The 24,639-nt window shown below is 39.6% G+C and overlaps 1 protein-coding gene across 3 annotated transcripts in view; it reads right to left on the bottom strand.

The window, feature by feature from the left end:
- DCLK1 (doublecortin like kinase 1) overlaps window positions 1-23,253 on the bottom strand; it is a 157,800-nt gene extending 134,547 nt beyond the window's left edge. For all 3 annotated transcript variants that reach the window (XM_070943850.1, XM_070943852.1, XM_070943853.1), the window contains exons 1-2: window positions 22,878-23,253; window positions 5,624-5,970 (exon numbers count right to left, since the gene is read on the bottom strand). In XM_070943850.1, the coding sequence (XP_070799951.1) occupies window positions 5,624-5,970; window positions 22,878-23,253 (723 nt within the window). The remainder of the gene's footprint in view (window positions 1-5,623; window positions 5,971-22,877) is intronic.
- Between the last annotated feature and the right edge of the window lie 1,386 nt (window positions 23,254-24,639).

Here is a 24,639-nt window from a genome sequence, read left to right as displayed (position 1 = left end):
AGCCTCTGATGATCGCGCGGCTCAGCTGGGATCGTCAAAGGCTTTTAAAAGAAAAAACCCTTTTTTTCTTTTAAATGCCTCTGACGATCCCAGCTGAGTTGCCTGATCGGCAGAGGCTTTTTTAAAAAGCCTCTGCCGATCAGGCAACTCAGCTGGGATCATCAGAGCCTTTTGAAAGGATTTTTTAACAACCTCTTCGCCAAAGAGGTTGTAGAAAAAATGGTTTTAAAAGTAAAAAATAAATAGCCACGCCCACCCAGTCACATTACCCCCACACACACACACCATGCCCACAGAACCGGTAGTAACAAATTTTAGATTTCACCACTGATCTAGACCAGGGGTGTCAAACTTACAGCCCGTGAGCTGGATGCATCACATGCTGGTCCCACCCCCACCCGGTTTAGTGAAGGGAGGAAAAGTCCCAATACATCACATGACACCGCTGTGGTGGTGCGAGTTTGACACCCCTCATCTAGACCAATACAATTTCCTAACTAGCCTTATCTCCAGGTCTCCCTTGCTGAATTATTATTTCAGCTGTTAATGTCAAATGGTTTAAATTGCTTGCATTCAAAGTATCTCCTTTAATGTTTGGTCTTTCACCAATACAGTTCAAATATTGTTCTGATTTTTAAAAAAGCAGTGCTGGAAGAAAAACAGGAAAGAAGCTATCTTGCACTTACTGTTTCTCTTTTTTGTGCTTAATATTTGATCAATGTGTTAAACAGCAATGAGATATAATTTAGTATGCTTATCTATTTAATAATATTGAGAGTACCAATAGACTACAGACACCTTACAATTTCCTTTAATGCTTACCAAGTCGTAGGAATGCTCCATATATGAGCTGAAAGCATAGAGACAGAGATGCAATTCTGTACTTCATGAACAAATGTCTTTTCAAACTGATTTGCACTATTCATTATAAAATATTTCCTTTGTAACCAACACTATTCACATCAAGACATATGGACAAGTTGAGTATAACCTCCAGAGTCTAGACTGTATTACTTCAAAGCACTGTCCATAGTGCTGATTTTGAAATTTTGTTCATAATTTAGCATTTATATATTTTACCTGGTTATACACTAACTTTCCCAACCTGGTGGCTATTTTTCACTAAAATGTGATCTATGATAATCTTAGCTATTATTATAGCTAATATATAGACAATATTAGCTATTGTGCTAATAGTGCACAATAGCTTGCCAGATTGTTTAAACACAACACAAAACTCTTGTTACCGGCTAAGCCATATCCAGGACTTAATTATTGGAAGGATCACTTTTTATATTATAGGGAATTTATAACCCATCTTTCAATTTAGAAAGACATCATGTTAAGCCTTTATCAGCATAGAAAAGCACCACAATGAACAAATGCCTTTCTTCCAAGGTCATCTCACTTACCTGAAGTTCAAAGAGAATAAGCTTTTTAGACCACCATGTTGTGTAACAGAATGTTATGCTCAATAAGGGACATATTTTGCCAATAAGTGTTTTCTTTTTTGTTTTTAAAGAATGCTTTATTCATGATTCATGCCTGCAGCTGTCCTTTTTCTGTTCTACTGCAGGAAGATAACTCAGCATATAGGGTAGCTTTACATTTTGCCTTTAGTCACCTTATTTTTAAAATCCCCTTTTCTCTGCAACACTCACCACACCCACTATACATGGTACAAGGAAAAGACTTCTATTGGCATAAAAAACATGGACTTTTTAAAAGTATGTTTTTACAACCTATGTAGATTTTGAGATTCGGGAAATAAAACAACTGAGGAACAGAAAAATTGTCATATATCAGACCTAGTTCACCCTATCCTAAACTTTAAAAAAAGTAATTTATATGCTAGAGTTCACATAGAGTTCACTCCACTAGACCTTTGCTGGATTAGTTGACCATAGATTTTGTTCTTTTCCCATCATCTTGAACTAGGTGGTTGCTGCCTTGAGAGTTTTGTCCTAAAGGACAGTTGACTCTTTTGATTCTAAAGAACTATTCACAATTAAAAAAGATAAGCTATTTATGGGTACATTTGTAAAGCAGTTCACATATATAATCTGAAAGAACCCTGATTTGTTATTTCTGGTTTGAAACATTAGCCATATGTGTCTGTAGATTAATCAATAATGCCATCTCCTCTTTTAATCAAAAGCATGACTTACTACTCCATTATTGGCCTTGGGGTCCTTCCAGTCTGTCAGCTTTAAGAAAAATGACTGCTTAACTCAAGTTGAAAAGACAATTAAAACAATTCAGACAGAGTTTGATTTTCCATTTGCTTGATGGAATATCTTGGTATTATGCCCTGAAGCCTCAAAGGCAATACTTCCAAGCTGTGGTACTTAACAGAAAAATCAGATTCTTCATAAACAAAGAATTATGGATGTCAGGGCACCAAAATGTTCTATGGGATTCTGATGTATTCTGTTTCTTGTCCTATCATTTTTTAACTTCACGACCTGTTGAAAGTCCACATTAAATCTTAGAAGCCAGTATTTCACACCGATTTGAATGTTTATTTCAAATTTCAAATTCAAATTTCAAGGCTATGGTAAAATTTACTGAAATTGTATTATTTAGTCTACAGATTCTGTTGTCAATTGGTTAGCAATGATATTAAATTGTTTAACTTTAAAGTTTAGATGAGAGATGGGAACAGTAGAAAAGGATCTTTTAATGATTTTTGACATTTACAAGTTCTAGAACTGAAATGAAAGATGCTTTATGACCTCAGAGTATTGATATATCTAACCATATTATTTTAATTGAATAATTGAGGATCAGATCAAAGATGTAAGAAGTGCAAACTGCCTGTATCTTTTTTGGTGACCCTAGAATCCAACTAGGAGGATGGCAAAATGTTTGAGCATGTTTAAGAATCATAAAAAATAAAGAATAAGAATAAAATATTTAAAGAAAAAATGCTTCTGCCCATTTTTCAGTAGCTCATCCCTCAGTAAGCCATGTGACACCCAGTGCAACTCAAATTAATGGAAGTTACATACCCCTGGCTTGGTAACTTATATGTGCATTGAAAACTCAGAAGACATAAGGCCAATTATTAATCAGTCATAATCAAACAGGTACTGCCAAAGCACTATAGAGGTCTCCTTGGGATCTGAATAACACTTATGAATGAAAATCTCAAGAAGAGGAAATGTTTTGGCCTTGCTCAATAATACTATTGCTGTGATGGTGAACCTTTTCGGCACTGAGTGCTGAAAAGGTTGTGCAGAAACTTTGCATGCACGGGCGCACGCTTCTCAGGGCTGCACTTCAGAAAAGCCAAACTTCTGGATTCTAGAGTGCATGCATGTCTGACAATCAGCTGGCCAGTGCACATGCGCAGGCCGGTTTTCGGCACTGCCACACACGCACGAAGGGATCATGCTCTGGAAAAGCTGAACTTCTGGGTTCTGGCATGCATGCGCACCTGACAATCAGCTGGCCTGTGCACATGCACACACCTGTTTTTGGCACTGCTGCACATGCGAAGAACAGCTGATCATCACATGTGCATGCACATCAGAAACCTGGAAGACAAACAGGCAAGGCCGCATGTGCCAGGCGACATGGCTTCGTGTGCCACTTTGGGCACGCGTGCCATTGGTTCGCCCTCATGGTACTATTGAGTCCTTGAATTTTTAATTTGTGCTGATTTTATATTAATTTGTTCAAGTGGAAAGCTGTCTTATTACTATGCTTGCTAAGCCACACCAGCTATAGTATTGGTTTTTCGTGGATTTTCTGGACCATGTTTCCATAGTGTTTCAGATATGGAGTTGTGAATGAAACAAATCTATTTTAGGGCCAAACCATCACAAATCTGGAAAGCCCCCTCAGAGGAAAATAAGAGGACATAAGTATGGTGTTGCCCACAGTGAGGCTGCAAGGATTATGGAGAATGTTGGGATGAGAACAGAAGAACCAGCCTCAAACTGCTGTGCCAGATCCATTTTCTTGGTTAGACATCTTATTTTGAATGTTACTTTGACTTCTGGATTTGGACTGCTGAGGTTCCAAAGCAGTGTTTCTCAGTCTTGGAAACTTGAAGATGTGTGGATGGCTGGCTAAGGAATTCTGGAAGTTGAAGTCCATAAAATCAGTAATAGAGAAAAATGTGGTTGGGATGCAAATATTTTTCGAACTCTTCAAAATGAATATATATTTTGCACATATTGCCAGGGACACAAAGGAATGGATTGTTGTTCTTGTAAAGGTTGTGAATGGTTAACAGAAAACTTCATTTACTGCAATATAATGCAGCAAAGGGCATGGAAGTATTACACTACAAACTTTATTCTCAGATTTGTATTTAAAAGCAGATTACTTCTACAGGTGTTTTATTCTTTGCTCCTCATAAAACAAAAGTACATTTTCTACCAAGAACATTTTAAGGTATCTAAATCCAATCTAGGAAATCTGCAATATGGCATTGCAGTTGTTCCAGGGATTTTCAAGATTTGTGCAAGAACCAGATGTAGAAATTTAACTATATGCAGAAGTGGAACAACTTTTTGGATTTATTATGGGTTTCTTCTTCATGCACTGTATGAAAAGCTAGGGCCGGGGGGGGGGGACCCTATCCTAGTACTTTAAATGCCATGCAAGACATAAAATGATTCTGGCCAAGAATGTAGAACATCAGTTACTTAATCCAGATAAAAATTATTGACTTTCTGTATGAATACATACAAGCTGACCAAACAGTTACTCCAGCTAAGGATAAAATCACTGCCTAAATTTTCCGCTTGATAAGTGCCTTTGTTTACTCACCAAACATAGCAATCTCTGTTAAAGACAAAGAGATGTAACTTTCTCCCATTCCTTTGCCTGCTACAATTAAGAGCCTATTATTTCAGCAGGACATAATAAAGAAGTAAGGTAATTATGTCTCATGAGAAATGTTTTGCAGCTCAAGCAGGCAAAATATTTGAAAGGTTTGGAAAACTAAGCTCTTGACTTTGATCTAAATTTATTTCCTGTGGGGAGGGATGAAATTGACTATCCTGTAGCTACAAGTCCTGCTTATTTCTCATGGAGTTCCGGTTGAATGCAACTTTGCATGAACTGCCTTTCTACACAGTACTTATGAACTTATGGACCACTAGGGACAACAGATGTAGAGTTAGCAAAGCGACTTTGCATTTCAATCTCCTCTTTCGGCTACTTTGCATGTTTGTATACAGCATGTCTCCTATTGGATAGATAAATACTTTTAGGACTTTCATCCCTTCCTTTGCCACTCACTTCTTCACTCATTTCTTCTGTCCCTGACCTTTGCAGTTCAGATTTTCACTTAAGTGATTTTTTTCCTCCACAAATGGAGAAGAGCACAGAGTAGGCTCTTAGCTGTAGAAAGATTTAAGTTATTCAAGTGTTACTTTCATGCAAACATCAGCCTCAAGAAAGCTTTATTTAAAAACGGATAGTTTTCTAAAACTTTAAAACTTATGCTCCTAATTTTAGTGGTTTTCTCTACATGGTTCTGTTATGATAATGTTATTTTATTTACATATTACCAGGTATTTGGGGGATAAGAAGCACTAGTTTAGTAACCCCCAAATCTATGTTCCTATTGTAATGTTTTATTTGATAGCTGAAAGAATGATCTTACCTGTTTCCCATCCAGTGTGTAAAGACGCTTAACTACTCCTGAATCAAGTTTGATGGCATCAGTAATATCGGTGAGAACCTGCTCAAATGAATGTGCTGTTTTTTTGTTAAGCAGAATCCGAACTGCTTTGCGTGGCTTCACACCACTCCTGATGATTGTGACCAGTTTAGGTCTAATGAAATCCTTGTTCTCCTTTGAATCTGAAGGGCTTCCTTTGGCCGTGGCTAGAGAGGGCACTGAACGGGAAGTTGAGGTGGTCTTAACATTTACGGACCAATTAGGATTTACATTCTTTGTGTACTCCAGCTTCTTAAAAGGCTCTATTGAACCACACACATAGCTCTCTCCTGAAAAAAAGAGACAAAAGGATGGGTGGGTAGAAAGAATTACAAATCGGGCATATACAGTTCTTTCTATAATCATTCAAGTCACTTCCTAAAGATTGACAGTGAAGACATATTACTATTCTACAGTAGTGGCCAAAATTGTGGCAACCTTTTGGGGAAAGTGTATTTTTGAGGTTTGATGGCTAATAACACCACTTTTTGTTTTGGAGTTTCAAGATAATCATATTCCACTGCTGGAATGGCTTGGGAATAGCTCAGACCTTAACCCAATTGAAAATCTATGGAGCCGACTAAAGAAACTTGTTAGTCAGAAGCAACCCAGCAATAAAACCCAGTTAATAGAAGCAATCGTTCAATTGCTTGATTTCACATTATAACAGCTGCAGAACTAAAAGACTTGGTTCACTCCATGGGAAGATGTTGTAAGGACATAATTCATGCTAAAGGTTACCCAACTAAGTATTAACTGACATGGTGATAATTTTTGTATATCTCGTTTTTTCTATGGTGATAATTTTTGTATAGCTCGTTTTTTCTACGTGTTTCCCTTTTCTTCTTTATACTGTAACTGCTATTCTAATAGCAAATCCTTCATAAAAGTTATTGCATTACATTCTTGATTAAATTATCTTTCCATTGATATATAATTTTATGGTAGTACTCCAAAAAAAAGTGGTGTCATTAGCTAATTTTAGAAAATACACTTTCCCCAAAAGGTTTCCACAATTTTGGCCACTACTGTAAAGTCTTTACTTATCAGATTTGGGGAAATGCGGTCTACTTGCATAGTAAACTACACTTTGCCTAATCATGAATAAAACACACTTGTCATATTCACACAACTCTTAAGCCAATATGTAATAGACCACCTAACAGCTTAGTTTGTTGCATTAATTCAGTCATTTTCTAGAAAAGTTGGACATTTTGAAAAAGAAAATGTAGAAATTACAATAGATGGATATTATATCAGTACTGTGGGTGGGAGGGGCAGATATGGCGGGAGCAGGGGGCCATATCATGTTATGGGAGTGCGCACTTGCTGTCTTTGAGCGGTGGCATGCTCCGGCCTCCAATGCTCCTCTCGTTCCCCAGGTTTAATTTAATTTAATTTAATTTAATTTCGAATTTATATACCGCCCTTCTCCCTGAGGACTCAGGGCGGTGTACAGCCAAGATAAAAAACATAGAATACAAATATTAAAACATTTAAAAATATATATAAAATTTGGCCCAAAAAATTAAAAATCACAGACTAATTAAAAGAATTTAAAAATTTTAAAAATTTCTTCTTAAGCCAACCCGGCTTGCTGAAAAAGATAGGTTTTCAGGGAACGACGGAAGGCATTGAGGTCCTGGATTCTTCTTATCTCCGGGGGCAACTGATTCCAGAGGGTGGGAGCCCCCACAGAGAAAGCCCTCCCCCTGGGGGCCACCAGCCTACATTGTTTGGCTGATGGCACCCTGAGGAGGCCCTCTCTGTGGGAGCGCACGGGTCGATGGGAGGTCATCGGTAGCAGCAGGCGGTCTCGGAGATAGCTAGGCCCTATGCCATGGAGCGCTTTAAAGGTGATAACCAACACCTTGAAGCGCACCCGGAAGACCACCGGGAGCCAGTGCAGCTCGCGCAGGAGTGGTGTTACATGGGAGCGCCATGTTGCTCCCATCACTACCCGCGCTGCTGCATTCTGGACCAGCTGGAGCCTCCGGGTGCTCTTCAAGGGGAGCCCCATGTAGAGAGCGTTACAGTAGTCAAGGCGAGAGGTGACGAGGGCGTGAGTGACTGTGCACAGGGAATCCCGATCAAGAAAGGGCCGCAACTGGCGAATCAGGCGAACCTGATAAAAGGTCCCCCTGGTAACAGCCATCAGATGTTCCTCCAAAGACAGCTGCCTATCCAGGAGGACTCCCAGATTGCGAGCCCTTTCAGTGGGGGCCAAAGACTCGCCCCCAATAGTCAGTGATGGAGTCAACTGACTATATCGGGATGCCGGGAGCCACAGCCACTCAGTCTTGGAAGGGTTGAGCCTGAGCCTGTTCCTCCCCATCCAGATCCGCACAGCCTCCAGGCACTGGGACATCACTTCAAGGGCATCGTTGGGGTGGCCTGGGGTGGAGATGTACAGCTGGGTGTCATCAGCGTACTGGTGGTATCTCACCCCAAAGCCACGGATGATCTCGCCCAGTGGCTTCACATAAATGTTGAACAGAAGGGGCAAGAGGACCGATCCCTGCGGCACTCCACAAATGAGAGGCCTCGAGGTCGACCTCTGCCCCCCTGCCAACACAAACTGCGACCGGTCGGAGAGAAAGGAGGAGAACCACCGTAACACGGTGCCTCCCACCCCCAACTCTTCCAGCCGGTGCAGCATGATACCATGGTCGATGGTATCAAAAGCCGCTGAGAGATCTAATAGGACCAGAACAGAGGAATAACCCCTGTCCCGAGCCCTCCAGAGATCATCAACCAACGCGACCAATGCCGTTTCCGTGCTGTGCCCAGACCTGAAACCCGACTGGAACGGATCCAGATAGGATGTTTCCTCCAGGAATTGTGGAAACTGTTGCGCGACCACACTCTCAACAACCTTCGCAATGAAGCGAAGGTTGGAGACAGGACGATAGTTAGCCAATATTGCTGGATCCAGGGACGGCTTCTTGAGGAGAGGCCTCACCACCGCCTCTTTCAGGGCAGCGGGGAAGTGACCCTCACTCAAGGAAGCATTAATGACGCCCTGGAGCCAGCCTCGTGTAACCTCCCGGGAAGCCAGTACCAACCAGGAGGGACACGGGTCCAGTAAACATGTGGCCGCACTAAGTCTCCCCAAAATCCTGTCCACATCATCGGGAGTCACAGCATCAAACTCCTCCCAGATAACATTCTCAAGACTGTTCCTCGTCACCCTGCCCTGATCTACCCAGTCAGAGTCCAAATCCCCCCGGATCTGAGCGATTTTGTCATACAGGTATTGTCCGAAATCCTCCGCCCTGCCTTCTAAGGGATCCTCCCGCACTCCCAGATGGAGCAGGGCGCGGGTCACCCTAAACAGGGCGGCCGGACGATTCCCTGATGACGCAATAGAGGCGGAAAAGTAATTAGACTTTGCCGTCTTTATCGCCACTAGGTAGGCCTTAATATGCGACCTTACCAGTGTTCGATCAGATTCAGCGAGACTGGCCCTCCAACCGCTCTCCAGGCATCTTTTCCGGCGCTTCATTTCCCTCAGCTCCTCAGTAAACCAAGGAGCCACCCGGGATCGGCATCGGGTCAGAGGCCGCAAAGGCACAACTCGGTCCAAGGCCCCACCAGCCGCCCGATCCCAGGCGGCTACCAGGTCCTCGGCCGAGTCATGTGCTAGATCCTCAGGAAATGGCCCAAGCTCCGTCTGGAACCTATCAGGATCCATCAGGCACCTGGGGCGGATCCATCTAATTGGGTCCGCCTCCCTGCGGCAAGGGGTCGCGGTTCGAAGATCTAGGCGAAGGAGTGAGTGGTCAGTCCATGACAAGGGTTCCATGTCTATATCCCCTATAACAAGACCACTCAACCACTGGCCAGAGACAAAAATCAGATCCAGAGTGTGACCTCCCCTGTGAGTAGGGCCATGAACTAACTGGGTCAGGTCCATGGCCGTCATGGAAGCCATGAACTCCCGAGCCACCTCAGACGTTTCACCGACAGATGGCAAGTTGAAATCACCCATGACTAAAAGCCTGGGTGTATCTACTGCCACCGTGGCTATCACGTCGAGTAGCTCAGGAAGGGCTGTTGCCACGCGGCAGGGAGCCAGGTACGTAAGCAACAAGCCCATCTGAACCCCACGGCCCCACCTCACAAGGAGGGACTCACATCCGGCTATCTGAGGCACAGTAGTCTCCCTCGGATCCAGATCCTCGTTAATAATAACCGCCACCCCCCCCGCCCCTCCCCTGGGCCCTCGGCTGATGGAATGCTCTGAAGCCTGGTGGGCACATTTCAACCAGAGGGACGCCACCCTCCGGGCCCAACCAGGTCTCCGTAATACCCGCCAGGTCCGCTCCTCCCTCTTGTATAAGATCGTGAATGAGGGGGGCCTTATTAACCACGGACCTGGCATTGCATAACATCAGCCGAAGGCCCAGATCCTGAGTATCTAAGCCACCTAGTCTCCAAGAGGAGCCATGGGGACCGGGGCAAGCAATTGCTCTCAAACAGCGAGTGCGAGCCCCCAACACATGATATGGTCCCCTGCTCCCGCCATATCTGCCCCTCCCATCTACCGTGCTGATGGTACAGACCTCATAGGTATCGTCCCCCATCCCTTTCCCAGTCCCTCGACCAACACCTCCCAAATCGTTACCCTGTGCCGGGCTCGGCTCTGACCCTGGTGGATTTCCCCCCCATCCCCCAGAGTCTTCTTCCCAATTTCTCTAGAAAGATCATTACAAACCCCCCTCCCAGAACCCCTTAAAATCTTAAAAAATTTCCCTAAAAAACCCCACAAATTCTTCCTTGCTCCATGCCATCTCTCTGGACTCCAAAGTCCGTCATCGAGATAGGCCCTCGATAATGTGGAGGGCCAAACCTGCGAGTGGGGAGAATCTCGCAGGGCGAGGAGTTCCGACACCGAATACATATAATCAGGGGAGACAGAGTCCAAGGGAAGGGAGTACCGCTGATGTTACAGACATAGGGAGAATTCTAGTCCATGGTTAGGCCATCAAGCCCATTGTCCTCTCACAACAATGGCCAAGGAGGTACATATCCTTCGACCCCGGAGGTTCCAGGTTGCACAGACCCTCAGGCCCTGGGCCTTTGGCTGATGCTATACAATGCCAGGTCCGTGGTGAGAGGCTACTGGTGGCGCCTTCTGCCACCAGTAGCCTCTCACCGACCAGTACACTCCCATAGAGAGTACACTCCCATAGAGAGGGGCTCCTCAGGGTGCCGTCAGCCAAACAGTGTCAACTGGCGGCCCCCAGGCGGAGAGCCTTCTCTGTGGGGGCACCCACCATCTGGAACGAGCTCCCCCCAGAGATACGGAGGATCCCGGATCTGCGCGCTTTCCACCATGCCATTAAAACATTTCTATTCCAGCAGGCCGGCCTGGCCTAACCTCTCTTTTAAACTGTTTTTAAAATTTTTAAAATTTTTAAATTTTAAATTTGTCTTATGAATTTGGGGTGTTTTAAATTTGTTTTCCGGGCCAATTATTTAATTGTATTTTAATGGTTTTTTAACATTTGTACTATATGTATTTTATTTGGCTGTTCACCGCCCTGAGTCCTTCGGGAGTAGGGCGGTATACAAATTCAATAAATAATAATAATAAAAAATAATAGTCAAAAGTTATGGAATCCCACTATTTGTGAGCAGAAAATCCTGAAATGACTTTAGAGATCATATTGCCAGGTGCAAACAAGCAGGTTCATGGCCGAAGAGTTCAATTAGTTGTTTACTGCTCAAGCTTATAACACAGGAATCTTCTCAGACTGACAGTTTGCACCTAGGTAAGACTAGATAAGGTTCAACAGCTATTCAAGGGGGATCAGACTTTCCCCTCTTGTGTGCCCATGCAGGGAATCTAGGCTAATTCCCCATTTGACTCCTCCCTCTGGCTCAACCAGTTTCTCTTCCACACTTATATACATATACAGGTCCGAAAAAGAAATTCTAACATTTCTAGCATTTGTCTGATAGGAGGCAAATTGGAGGCAGATAGATAAAAAGACTGGAGCTACTGTTACTTATAATTTCTGTTGTAAAATTGCCTACAATGTTTGATGAAGAGAATCAATCTGCTTAGGAAACACATCCTTTAATGGAAAGAAAGCTTTAGCCCCAATGCATTTACAAGAAAACAGATATTTTAACAGCTCTATTTCTGTAGTAGAATCTGAAGATTCTTTTTAGAGTACTTTGTTCTGGAAAAAAATATAGTATATCTTAAGGGCCAAAAGACAAAGCACAGTAATGATTTGCAAATGATTAAACAGGACATATTCTCTTTAATCTACATTGCCATGTAATATTTTTAGTATCAACCACAAGGTCAGAAACCACAAAGTGTTCTTTCCTCGTATGCTGTTCCAAACTTCATTAATGTTCAAGGGCTTTGTTTTGGGGGTAAAAATGTTTCCTAAACGATGTGGTATTGATATCCTGCAGTGCTCTTCAAAGCAATTAAATTGCACAATAGTTGAACATCTTATTTTATCTCACTAAATGAAATTGTTTGCTATCACTAGATATAATGACAATACAATGGCTGAATTTAGGCTTCTTTTCAACACTTCTCAAAGTCTCCAAAAGGAAGGATTATTTTTAATATTTGCTTTTAATATTAGTGCTCAAGTGACCAAACAGCAGCCATTGGAAAAGGAATATAAATCTATTCTAAAATATCTGCTGGGTAACCACCTATGGCTAAATCACTGTAGATTCCTAAAATCCAACAATTGCTCTGACAGACTTAAGATTCTCTGACAGTACGTGATGGATCAGCTGCAGAAAGAATCAGGCATTGTTTTTAAAGCAGATATAATTATCCCAGGGGGGAAATGCTCCCGGTTTGGCCAAACTGGTAGCGATGGCAGCTGGTGGTTCGGAAAACCGGTAGCGATGGCGGTGTGAGGCTCCGCCCACCCGCCTGGTTGTCGTTACTTCCTGGTTTTAACCAGGAAGTAACCTGTTTTTTACCCTCTGCGCATTAACCCCTGCCTTTGTGCCTGCCAAGGGCCAAGCCTTATAGATCTTTGGAAGTCAACCTCTGAATAGCACCTAGGAGCAAAATGCATGTGTTAGAATTTTCAGCATGTGGGTTTTCACCTCCAATCAAGATAAAATCAATGTTCAATTAAAAAACGCAATCATCTAAGCTAAAATCCCAAACAAATAAGAATTAAATTAAAGATAAATATTGTCAAAAATAAAGATATAGGAAACAGATAAATTGGTTATCAATAAATATCTTATTTTATGATAACACTACTTTCTATTTATTAATAACGACATACCCATAAAAGATAAAAATATACATTGTATGTTGCAGTACATTTCATACAGGCAATAAATATACAATGAGTTTAATATTTTAACAGCTGAAAATTCACTTTAAGGAGAGGGATCTTGGAGCCCTATTAGACAGTCACTTACATATGAGCCGGCAATCTGCTACACCCACTAAAAAAGCCAATGCAATTCTAGGCTGCATTAACAGAGGGATAGAATCAAGACTATGTGATGTATTAGTATCATTTTATAAGGCCTTGGTAAGACCACACTTGGAATACTACATCCAGTTGTGGTCACCACAATATACGAAAGATGCTGAGACTCTGGAAAGAGTGCAGAGAAGAACAACAAATATGATTAGGGGTTGGAGGCTAAAACAGTTGCAGGAATTGGATATGTCTAGTAAAAAGAAAAACTAGGGGTGACATGATAGCAGAGTTCCAATATTTGGGGGGCTGCCGCAAAGAAGAGAGAGTCAAGTTATTTTCCAAAGCAGCAGAAGGCAAGACAAGAAGCAATAGATGGAAACTAACCAAGGAGAGAAGCAATCTAGAACTAAGGAGAAAATTCCTGACAATGAGAACAACCAACCAATGGAACAGCTTGCCTTCAAAAGTTGTGGGTGCTCCGTCACTGGAAGCTTTTAAGGAGAGATTGTGCAGTCATTTGTCTGCAATGGTATAGAGCAGTGATGGCTAACCTTTTTGCCATTGCGTGCCAAAAATGGGGGGAGCATGGGGGGTCACACACGTGCGTGCCCACACCCATAATTCTATGCGCCCCACAAAATGGGGGGAGCATGGGGGGCTCGTGCATGTGCGTGCCCACACCCATAATTCTATGCGCAACCCCCCGCACCTCACCAGTTTTGGCACTCGATGGCACAGTGGGCCTGGTAGGCCTGGGTTTTTTTTGCCCTCCCCAGGCTCCAGAGACTTTCTAGGAGCCTGGGGAGGGTGAAAACAACCTTCCTCAGCCCCCATCCCCTAGAGGCCCTCCGGAGGTCGGAAATGGCCCGTTTGCCAACTTCCGGTGGGCCCAGAAGGCCTGAAAATCAGATGGCCAGTGCATGCATGCGTGCCAGAGCTGAGCTCACTGCCCACCAATATGGCTCCGTGTGCCACCTGTGGTACGCGTGCCATAGGTTTGCCATCATGGGTATAGAGTCTCCTGCTTGAGCAGAGTGGTTGGACTAGAAGACCTCCAAAGCCCCTCTAATTCTGATGATGCCCCATGTTCTATGTATATACATAGAATAAATAACCCATGAATAGATTTCTAATTTGCAGAAACTGTTCTTTAAATCACAGTACATTTAATTAATATCTAACATTAACTCTTCATACACTTCCTCTTGCATATTTAAAAGATTAATATTGAAAAGGTTAACAGAACTTTGGCAGGGAAAAAAGACAAGCAAAAGAGAGAGAGAGACCTAAAACTGTGTTTAAGTGACCAGGGACAAAAGGTAATGTCCTAAAAAGTTGCTGACGAAAAAGGGTGTGTTGTGAGAGACACTATTCTGTGAGTAATCTGAATAATTGCTTCCTAAAAATAGGAGCAATAAATGGCAGCCAGTATCCAAGGAGCAAGCTCACAACACAAATAAGCAGGGAAGGGTAATTGCAGTCTACCAGTGCAGAGAGGGGGGTTATTGCTTAAATATTTTTAACTCTCAGTAAACAATGTAAATTTAGCTAATCTGAGAACGATACAAAAAGAAATAAACTCTTGCCTGCTTAAACAGAGGTTAACAGAGCACAAGGATGGATGGATGGAGAGAGGATAGACAGACAGACAGACAGACTATACAAGAGAATAGAGTATACACAACTAGCTTTCAAGAAGGCAAAAAGAAATCACAATAGTAGTGATTCACTATTATAAAGAACAGAGACAAATGTATATTAGCCAGATCTACCAGCTCATGCAGATTATTGTCTGACACAAACATGGATTAAGGGTGAAACAAAAGTATTTCCAATTCCAATTAAATCCATCGTTAATTGCCATCTCCTGCTAATCTCTGTGGGAACTAATGAAATGGCTGACAACAGCTATAACATATATCATTTGAAAGTCTAGGAAGTTCTAAAATCTTGATGTTTAATTTTTCCAAACCATAGAATTGTATTTATCTAGATAAAGATATAATACGGTACTACAGATGACTGACTGACGGGATATTTGGTTACTGAAATCAAGGTCTGAATTACGCAGATCATTAGTAGACTGCTGGTAAAAATGTGTTTGGCATTTATTAAGCATGGTGAGTTGGATCAGAAGGGCTTAAACTGAATTTGTGAAGTTGGAGGCAAAAATCATGACTAATAAATCTTGGATACAAAATCTCAGACAGGAAGAAAATGGAAATATTGTTATAATAACAACTTGCTGAACCATATAGTGAAAGATCATAAGGTTCATTGGCTGTGGTTTCAAACCATCCTAATCTTTGGAGTATGAAAAATAAAGGTGAATGTGAACTGTTGGTACAAGAACACAAACCTGGTTTAATGACAAAACAGAATTGCATTTAACTGTTGAATATAAGTAACAGCTAGCATTTATAGCAAGAGAGTTTTTCCAATGTGTCCTATAATCTGAGTCTAGAAATCAAATCAAAGATAGATTTGAAGCCTACGAACACTATAAATTCATGTTATTCCTGACCCTAATATCTTCTTATTGCTCACTCTATCAAACCAATCTACTAATTTCCAAGTCTAGTACAGGGTTTACTGATAATACCTAGTAACTTATTTGGTGTATAACTAGATCAGTTTGTCCCTTTTTAAAAAATGGAATAATTACATGCTCACCTCTTTATAGATATTAGTCATAAGCTCTACAGTATATGTTCAAAAAGGAATAGAAAAGTTGGGAGCACACCATTTAATATTAAATTCAAGAGGTATAAAATCTCAAATGACGCTTTCCCTGTATTTTGACTGTATTATGAAGTTAGTAGTTTCTGAATAGCTAGGACGCAATGGAATACTAAAAATGGCTCCATTGAGGAGACTGTAAGTCAATGGTCTGCTACAGATTTTAGAGCCATGGGAGCCAAAGAAAAGCTATCTTTGCTCAAACTGCAGTTTGAAGCCTTCAAAAGAACATTGAGTTTGCATATTTCCTTTCTTAATTGCTGCTTGAAATTGCTTATTAGTGAAATTTTGTACATTAGGAACTTTTTTTTTTTTAAAAAAGCAAGTTTCATTATACTAGATAAATTTCCTTCTATCTTTGGTGAAATAATTTTATGTAAATTTAAGGAATTTTAAAAATTCTTATTTAAAAATTCTTATTTAAAAATTCTAACAGCAAAAGCATGCTTGAAACTTTAGTTTTGGAAAGTTATAAACAGAATAAAGTGCCTTATTTTTGAGAAATAGGATCTCAAAATTAATTACAAGAATTGTTCCTGTGGTTTGTTTAAAATTCTATAAAACATAGATGAAGATTTTGAAACTAAGTAGAAGAAACCCATGGGAAAATGTTGAGTAGAAAAAAACATTAGAAAGAACTCTGAATTTGAGCACTTAGAAAGAACCAGAAAAATACTAATGATTATTGTTAAAAGAAAAGAGACTAATACACAATGAAGCAAAATATGGAAGAATTTATGGAAACAATGCAATCAGAAGTTATTTTTAAGGCTGCTTGCTATCATAAAAATGTGGAATTAAAAATGTTCATTTACAATTATATGGAAAAAGATACAGCAATGGATTTACAAATTAAACCGACTGATGTCCTAGTTATTAAAAGGGACATATAATCAGAAGAATGAGGTAGATGTCTTTCTTACTTTGGATTTACAAAAGATGTGTTAAACAAATGAAGAGATTTTTTGAGAAGTGAAAAGAAATCAACTGTGGGACATTTTAAACAGACTAAATATCAAGATTCTTAAAAACAAAAGGAAAAAATGTAAAGTTGGCTTATTTGATCAAGGTTAAAATATAGGTGTTGCTGTTTTTGTAGCTCTTAATGGATGTCTGCTGATTAGGGTAGAATGACAAGATTTTAATATTTGTTTATGCATAAGAGATAAAATATAGGAAGGGATTTTTTTGTGGGAGCATCAGAGAAAGTGAAAAGTTATTGAAATTTTTTCTACTTGTCCAGTTGAAAAGCAGTCATTTCACTATGCATCTTCATTTTTTATTTTTCCTGTATTTTTTAGTTTGCATTAGTTTGTCTCTGTATCTGTAAACTTTTATTAAAATATTATTTTTAAAAATGAGGTTAGAACTTTATGAAAGTACTGAATTATGAACTGAATCTAGCAGGACATCTGGATGAGACCTAGATTCTGATATACAGTACAGTAGGAGTTAACTGCAAAAATATAGTAGAAACATGACTCTTAAACAGCAGCTGATAACTTGATTTATCCTAGTCTCTGAATCATTTTAGACTGCTTCTAATGGGTGCTAGAAAGCCATAGAATTTCTCCATGTAGCACCTATGATTTGCCCTTGCAAAGTCTCTACTAAATGTTTTTTTATCCTTTCCAGATTTTAAACTGTTTTTTCTCCTGCAGATGAAACGTTAATGTACAGGGATGTCCACTACTTAGTTTTTATTACTTGTTTTATTAAATTCCCTTTGTTGTGGATTTAATAAGACAAACACAACTTTTGGGTTGATCAGAGACAGATTTTATATATTGCGCAATAGGTTCAAGGCTCTGTACATGAAGCGTTGAACAAAGACAGGAATTAGGTACACTGGTTTTATACCCTTCTAGACAAAGGATTCTTTTGAAGTCAGCAGTTCATATGGTCCTATACATTTATCAATTTTAATTGACATTACAGAATTTCTTTGCAAAACAATCATAATTCTTTTTGTAGATTACTGAAGCATCTCTTTTATCTTTTGACGATGGACAACTTTTAACTCATGTGGATCCCCTTGACCTAACCAACCTTTAAGCTGTATGTCATTAGAATGTTCCTTTCTTCTGACAACTTAGAGGCCTCCTAGAGGAACCAAAAGGACCTTGGCTGAGTTTGTACTCTTTCCAGCCGGATGCATTGCTTTTTAGAATAGAGTGAATAGAAAGTTATCCAGTGGTCATCCATCAGAGCCCGTTTCATTACATTATTCCCCCCTCTGAAAGTTTTTCAATGCAGAAACTTTCACTATTCTCATATAAGTTTAACTTCTGAGTATACAAGATTCCAATAAACAAATCTACCATATATAGGGTCTAACAAAAGATAATTAATAAAAGTAAAGAATAGGTAGTTCTTGATTGTTTTTCTACTCTCTTGATTCTTGGGGAGATTCTCTACCTTTTTCTACAGGTTCCATTTCCTCATATGGGTCTGCCTCAGAATCTTTATGTTCTTCCACAGGATATGGACCAAGTTGATTAAGAAAACGTTCTATCAAAGCTAGTTCCTTTTCAACTTGAATCTCCTTTACTGTTCTTATTTATAGATGTTTCAGCATAGGGATTGCACAAGGAATAAAAGCTAGGCCTGCCACAGCCATATTAATTCACCCGGATCCAGGCAACCAAGAAAACCACATGTCAGTTGTTTATAACCTCTGACCTATCTTGGAAGCCCTATCCTGCAATTCCTTGGCAATTTCTCTGACCACACCTGATTTGTTACATGTTTCTGTCCAGTTTGTTGGTAAACACAAATATGCATCCTTTCCACATAAGAAGATTTATGGAAAAGGCATGCACTCAGTAGTTCCTTGCATTAGTTCAGACCCCTAAGTCCCTGCCACAAACATTCCTGCCAGTGGTTGCAATGGGACTTCCAGTGAGAGGTCCTTCTGTTTATCTCTGAGAATTGGTCCTTCAAAAAACATATCGAGAGGTAGTATTTCCAGGTGGAAAAAGGATACACAAATCTAATTTGGACTTCAAGTTGAACCAGAGTGGAAATTCTGAAGGTTGAAATGGTCTTGGACAGATTCCATCCATCCCACTTTCCCTTCTTAAAGTTTATTTCTGGTAGCCTTTGTTCTAACCCAAAGTTGTGGTTTGACAGGAACAGCATGATAAGATGTAGGGCTAGTAGATAAACATAAGCAGCATTTCTGACCTAGGGTAGGGTCATATTGTTTAACAAGATCTTGACTTTATTCCAAAATCCGTGATATATAGTCTCCTCTATGCAATTGTTGTAGAGGCCCATTTTCCTTATCTATTCCCCCCTCAGCTGGGAATGTCAATAGTGCAACCTTAGGTGGTGGAGTTGACTTAGGTCTAAAGTAAGAACCCCGTGCATAGACAATGCGTTTTTGGTGGTAGCGAACTTGACCTAAAGTGTAGTCATCTAGGGAATCAATGTTCATCTTATGTTCACTTGAGAGTCCTAGTGCGAATAATGCCTTTAGCCCTTAGAAATTCACAGTTAAACCTGTATTTTGATTTAATTATTGAAACTCAGGCTTTGCTGTGAAAGTGTTAAATAGATCCTGCAAAAAGTGGATTAATAATTGCTAAAATATTGGAGACAGATTAAATTGCCTCTTAGGATATGAGAAGAAATTAGAGAATTATTAGGAAAATCCTTAAGAAAGGATCGTTAGTTTTTCACCAAACTGGAAGAAAAATCTAAGTTCAGTCTTCAAACTCTAATCTGAATTGGATGAAAAGGTGGAAGAAATTCTTAACAAGCATGTAGATGGGTACAAAAGTGGGTACAGCAACTAACAGTTTAGAAAACAAATACAATTTAAAACATCCTTGCTATGCAAAAGAAATGAACTGAAAATAACAAAATGAAATTTAACTGAATCAGATGTAAAGCTCTTGATTTAAGAAACAAATTAAATAGGCAAGGTATAGGAAAATGGCTAGCTAATAGCTTTTGTGAAAAAGATCTTGGAATACTAAATGCTTACAAACTGAGTATTGTGAAAAGGACAAATGAAATTTTAGGTTAAATAAAAAGAATACTCTTTCCAAATCCCAGAAAATAATACTTCCACTTTATTTTGCTTTGGTTATTCCAAGGATGAAATCCAGCAGGTTCTGAGCAGGTTATAGAGAACCGGTAGTGGAATTTTGAGCAGTTCAGAGAACCGTTAGTGGAAATTTTGAGCAGTTCAGAGAACCGGTAGCAGAAATTTTAAGTAGTTTGGAGAACTGGCAAATATCACTTCTGGCTGGCCCCAGAATGGGGTGGGAATGGAGATTTTGCAATATCCTTCCCCCAGAAGTGGGAGGGAATGGAGATTTTGCAGTATCCTTCCTTTGCCACGCCCACCAAGTCACGCCCACCAAGCCACTCACACTCACCAAGCCACGCCCACAGAACCGGTAGTAAAAAAAATTGTATTTCATCACCTATTCCATAGAATAGGTTCAGAGAATAACATGAGGACGACTAATGACTAGAATCAAATTTCCAAGAAGAAAAGTGTAAGAATTAGAAATGTTAAACCTTGAAAAGAGAAGCTTTAAATCAATTGTAACTTTATTTGTTCAGCAATGATAATTGTCCAAAAATATCCAGAGAAGAATGATTTAATGTCCACTCATTAAATATATTAGTTTAGATAGACTATTGTTTACAAGATCTATACAAATCAGAAATAAAGATATTGTATGCTTTTACTCTGCCATGGGATTTTTACAAAATCAGGTAAGTAGCCAGATTAATATACCACCTTAATGAAACCAACAACTGGGCAAAAAAATTGCCATTAAAACCTATGAAGCAATAAGTCATATAGGCATATATAGTCATATAGAAAGAAGATCCAGGAAATTATTATTTGAATCATGTACAGTGCATGTTAGTACCGTGTTTCTCCAAAAATAAGATCCTGTCTTATATTTTTTGAACCTTGAAATAAGTGCTTGGCCTTATTGCCATGCACTCAAAATCCCAATTGGGCTTATTATCAGGGGATGTCTTATTTTGGGGGAAACAGGCTATTACTAAACTGAAATTTCAGATTTAATGCCCAGTGAAGTTGTTATAAACAGAGATCATATCATCTTCTAGTAGTTGATGAATTATAGTCTCCATGAATATGCAAAAGGTAGTCCTTGACTTACAACAGTTCATTTAATGACTGTTCAAAGTTACAAGGGCATTGAAAAAAAGTGACTTATGACCGTTTTTCATACTTACAACCATTGCAGAATCCCCATGATCACATGATTAAAATTCAGATGCTTAGCATGGTTTAGCATATTTATGATAGTTGCAGTGACCTAGGGTCATGTGTGACCTTTTAACAAGCAAAGTCAATGGGGAATCCAGATTCACTTAATAACCATGTTAACTAAGTTAACTGCAGTGATTCACTTAATAGCTGTGGCAAGAAAAGTCGTAAAATGGGGCAAACTCACTTAACAAATGTTTCACTTAGCAACATAAATTTTGGGCTCAATTGTGGTCATGGTCACCACAGTGGTGAAATGTAAAATTTGTTATTACCAGTTCTGTGGGCGTGGCTTGTGGGGGGTAATATGACTGTGTGGGTGTGGCCAACTTTTTTTTTTACTTTTAAAACCATTTTTTAAATTAATTTTTTTTAAAAAATGCTTTTAAAAGCCTCTGACGACCACAGCTGACTTGCCTGATCGGCAGAGGCTTTTTTTTTAAAGCCTCTGACGATCCCAGCTGACTTGCCTGATCGGCAGAGACTTTGTTTTTACTTTTAAAAGCATTTTTTTTCGGCCGAAGAGGTTGTAGAAAAAATGTGTTTAAAAATAAATAAAAAGCCTCTGATGATTGCGTGGCTCAGCTGGGCATGTGGGGGGAGGGATTTTTGCTACCGGTTCTCCGAACCACCTGCCACCATTGCTACCGGATCGTGTGATCTGGTCCAAACCAGGAGCATTTCACCCCTGGTCCACCTGTATCAGCATGCCTAATAACAAATGCTGCTTGAAGCTGAGGTTTAGCCATTTCTGGAGTCAGAGGCTTCCAACTCTGTTTTAAAATATACAACTAGCCAAACAAAAATCTTATATCAACTTAGAAATAAATTCTGCTACTGTTTAAAACTTTATTCCCAACTGCTCTATGTAAGAAGTTTAGAAATTGCATAGGCAATAAGAAAAATCCACAAATAACTTCTGAATAACCAAAATAGGAGAGGCTTCCTTGTTAAATGTAATTATAGAAACTGCCATATAATCCGGTATCTGAATTCATAAGTTAGGTATCTTTATGTTTAAAAAAAAGGAAGGTAACATGGGGTGTTTAAAAAATAGCTATCATGGAAGAATCAACTCTTCACAATATGACTGCCATGGTGTTTCCTGATCCCTCAAATTATTAATTTGTGTAAGCAAGAGAGCATTTTTCTATACAAAGCATTCAGCTGCAGCTACACAGCATTTTCATTTTCAAATAGAGTCCATGGGAATTATTTTGAAAATAATAATATTGAAAGCCAGAGTTTACTTGTGTGGCTGCTACCCATCTATTTATTCCTTTGGAGAAAGAAAAAATCAGGTGGGACAGGAAACAGAGCCAGTGTTAGACGTGTTCATAAATATCATTTTATGTGGAAAAACTCCTTGCAGTATGACTCATTTGCTGCTGTTTCCTCCAATATAGAACAAAATGAGGCCCAAAAGGGTAGAGAAGCTGTACATGTAATACTCATTACTATACCATAATTTCTCTTATATCTGATATAAGCACATTAATGTTCTTATCAACGTGGCTAAAACAATACCCCACCCCCCCATATAAAGGCAGAAAAATTCAGCAAACCTAAGAACCTTTAGGTCTGTTGAACCTTCTCCCAAGTGAAGGAGTATTAAAAAACAAAAAGGAGTACAATGCTCAGTAACCCCAAAAGATTGCTGTCCTGAGACCAAAGGAGGGATGAAATGGAGATTCGTAAAGGAGATCGTGAACAGAATAATGGACAATTTACACAGGAACATCGCATCCCTTGCTTAAAAACTGACCTTCCACAAGTTGGTCTAAAGTGGTGATCTTCTTTGCTCCATCAATAGTGTAGATGGTTCTCACACCCTGGGGCAGATTGACGTTATCAGACAAAGTTCGGGTCAGGTCAGCCAGCAAGGCTTCATAAGATCTAAAGCGATCAGGAGATATGGCATATACAATCCCTTTGAAATATCGGTCCCCATTGCGATAGAAACGGACTTTTTTGGCTTTCTTCTCAGAGCTGAGGGTTTGGAGGGTGCGGGTTCGATAGAAACTGCAATGGGCACTATGGGTCGGGCTAGGGAGCCCATTCACCCGTGACCCTCGGCTGTACCGCTGTGCTTTGTCACGCTCATCAAAGTGTTCCAACTCCATATCTCTCCCAAAGGACATTTTTAGAGTTAATCTGGAAAAGGGGGAGAAAGAACAAAGGAGAAGCTTATCAGTACAGCTATAATGAAATAATTGCTTTATTAACACAGGATAGCAAGGACTTTTCTATAACCACAGAATCTCTCCAATTCTTTCAAGAATGCTAGCTAAGAGAACCAGTGGCTAACAATAACTACTTTAGTTTTTTGGTGATCTTTTCCTCCCACTAGATACGAGTTAAAGACAACAAGTTTTCTTGACTTTTTAAATAATCTATTTTTCTTCCTCCATACAACCTAATCTTTTCTCCATTACCTTTTATATTAGTATCTGAGATTATTATTAAATAGGATTTTATTTTAAAAATCTAATTGAAGGACACAAATTCCTCATTCTGTTGGGCTTATCCAGCTAATGTGATCTTGTAACATAATCAATGCACAGTTTTAATTCCAGTGATGCAGTGACTAGGTTTCTTCAAGGTAATTATTTGGTTAGCAGGAATATTAATAGGAGGTCACTTTTTTGGACTTCAAAGTAATCTTTCATAAATTAAAAAGTGAAAGTCACCTAGAAGTTGGTACATCCGGTCACTGTGATCAGTTAAGCTTGTGTAGCAAAACACAAGCCAGCAAAAAAGTTAGGACCATTTTGAGGACTCTCAAAATTTCCCGGTCAGCATGACTATTGCTGAGAACTATGAGAATTAAAGTCCAAATATCTATCAGGAACAGAGCTGGGGGAATCCTACCCTATACATTGTGCAGTTTTAAAATGTTGCAGTATTAATTCCTATCTCACTAATACCCAGAAGTACAATGTAGCGCTAAAAAATATCAACATCACACAATCGGGTCTCAAAATAATCCACTACACTAGTGTTCCATTCTTTTCTAAAACTTCTTTTAAAATCTGTGTTCTTTCCCATCCTGTTACACTCCATTTCTACTACAAAATGATTTTCCTTCTCCACTGAGAAGGCTACACTGCCCAATCTATTATGCATGGATAAATTTAGCATGCCAAGCTTCTGCCACTTGATCAGAATAAACATACCGAATTACAATACTGTTATTTAAATGCTGAATTTCCTGTTAGTATAATAGTCCATTAAAACGAATGATATTTTTTTCCTATACAAACCCAACTGGATAAAACAAGGTGCCTAACACGATCTACCATCAACTCAACAGAAGCAATCGTTTGCTTTCCCTTTACTGTAATTCTATTACATTGGGATTGTATTGAAGCCAAAAATGTCTTAATCAAAAATAAATTCCATGAATGAGACTTACTCATTCCCAGAATAGTATGTAACGGACTACTTCTATATTAGATTATTGAGGCTTAATATAGATAACCTCTAGGGACATTTTTATTTAGTTGTCTTAGTGCAGAACAGGGACT

Source organism: Pituophis catenifer, unplaced genomic scaffold (genome assembly GCF_029215685.1).
Source record: "Pituophis catenifer annectens isolate HBS135680 unplaced genomic scaffold, rPitCat1.0.hap2 SCAF_4, whole genome shotgun sequence".
In the NCBI taxonomy this organism is placed as follows: Eukaryota; Metazoa; Chordata; class Lepidosauria; order Squamata; family Colubridae; genus Pituophis; species Pituophis catenifer.
This window is presented reverse-complemented; position numbering and strand designations above follow the sequence as displayed.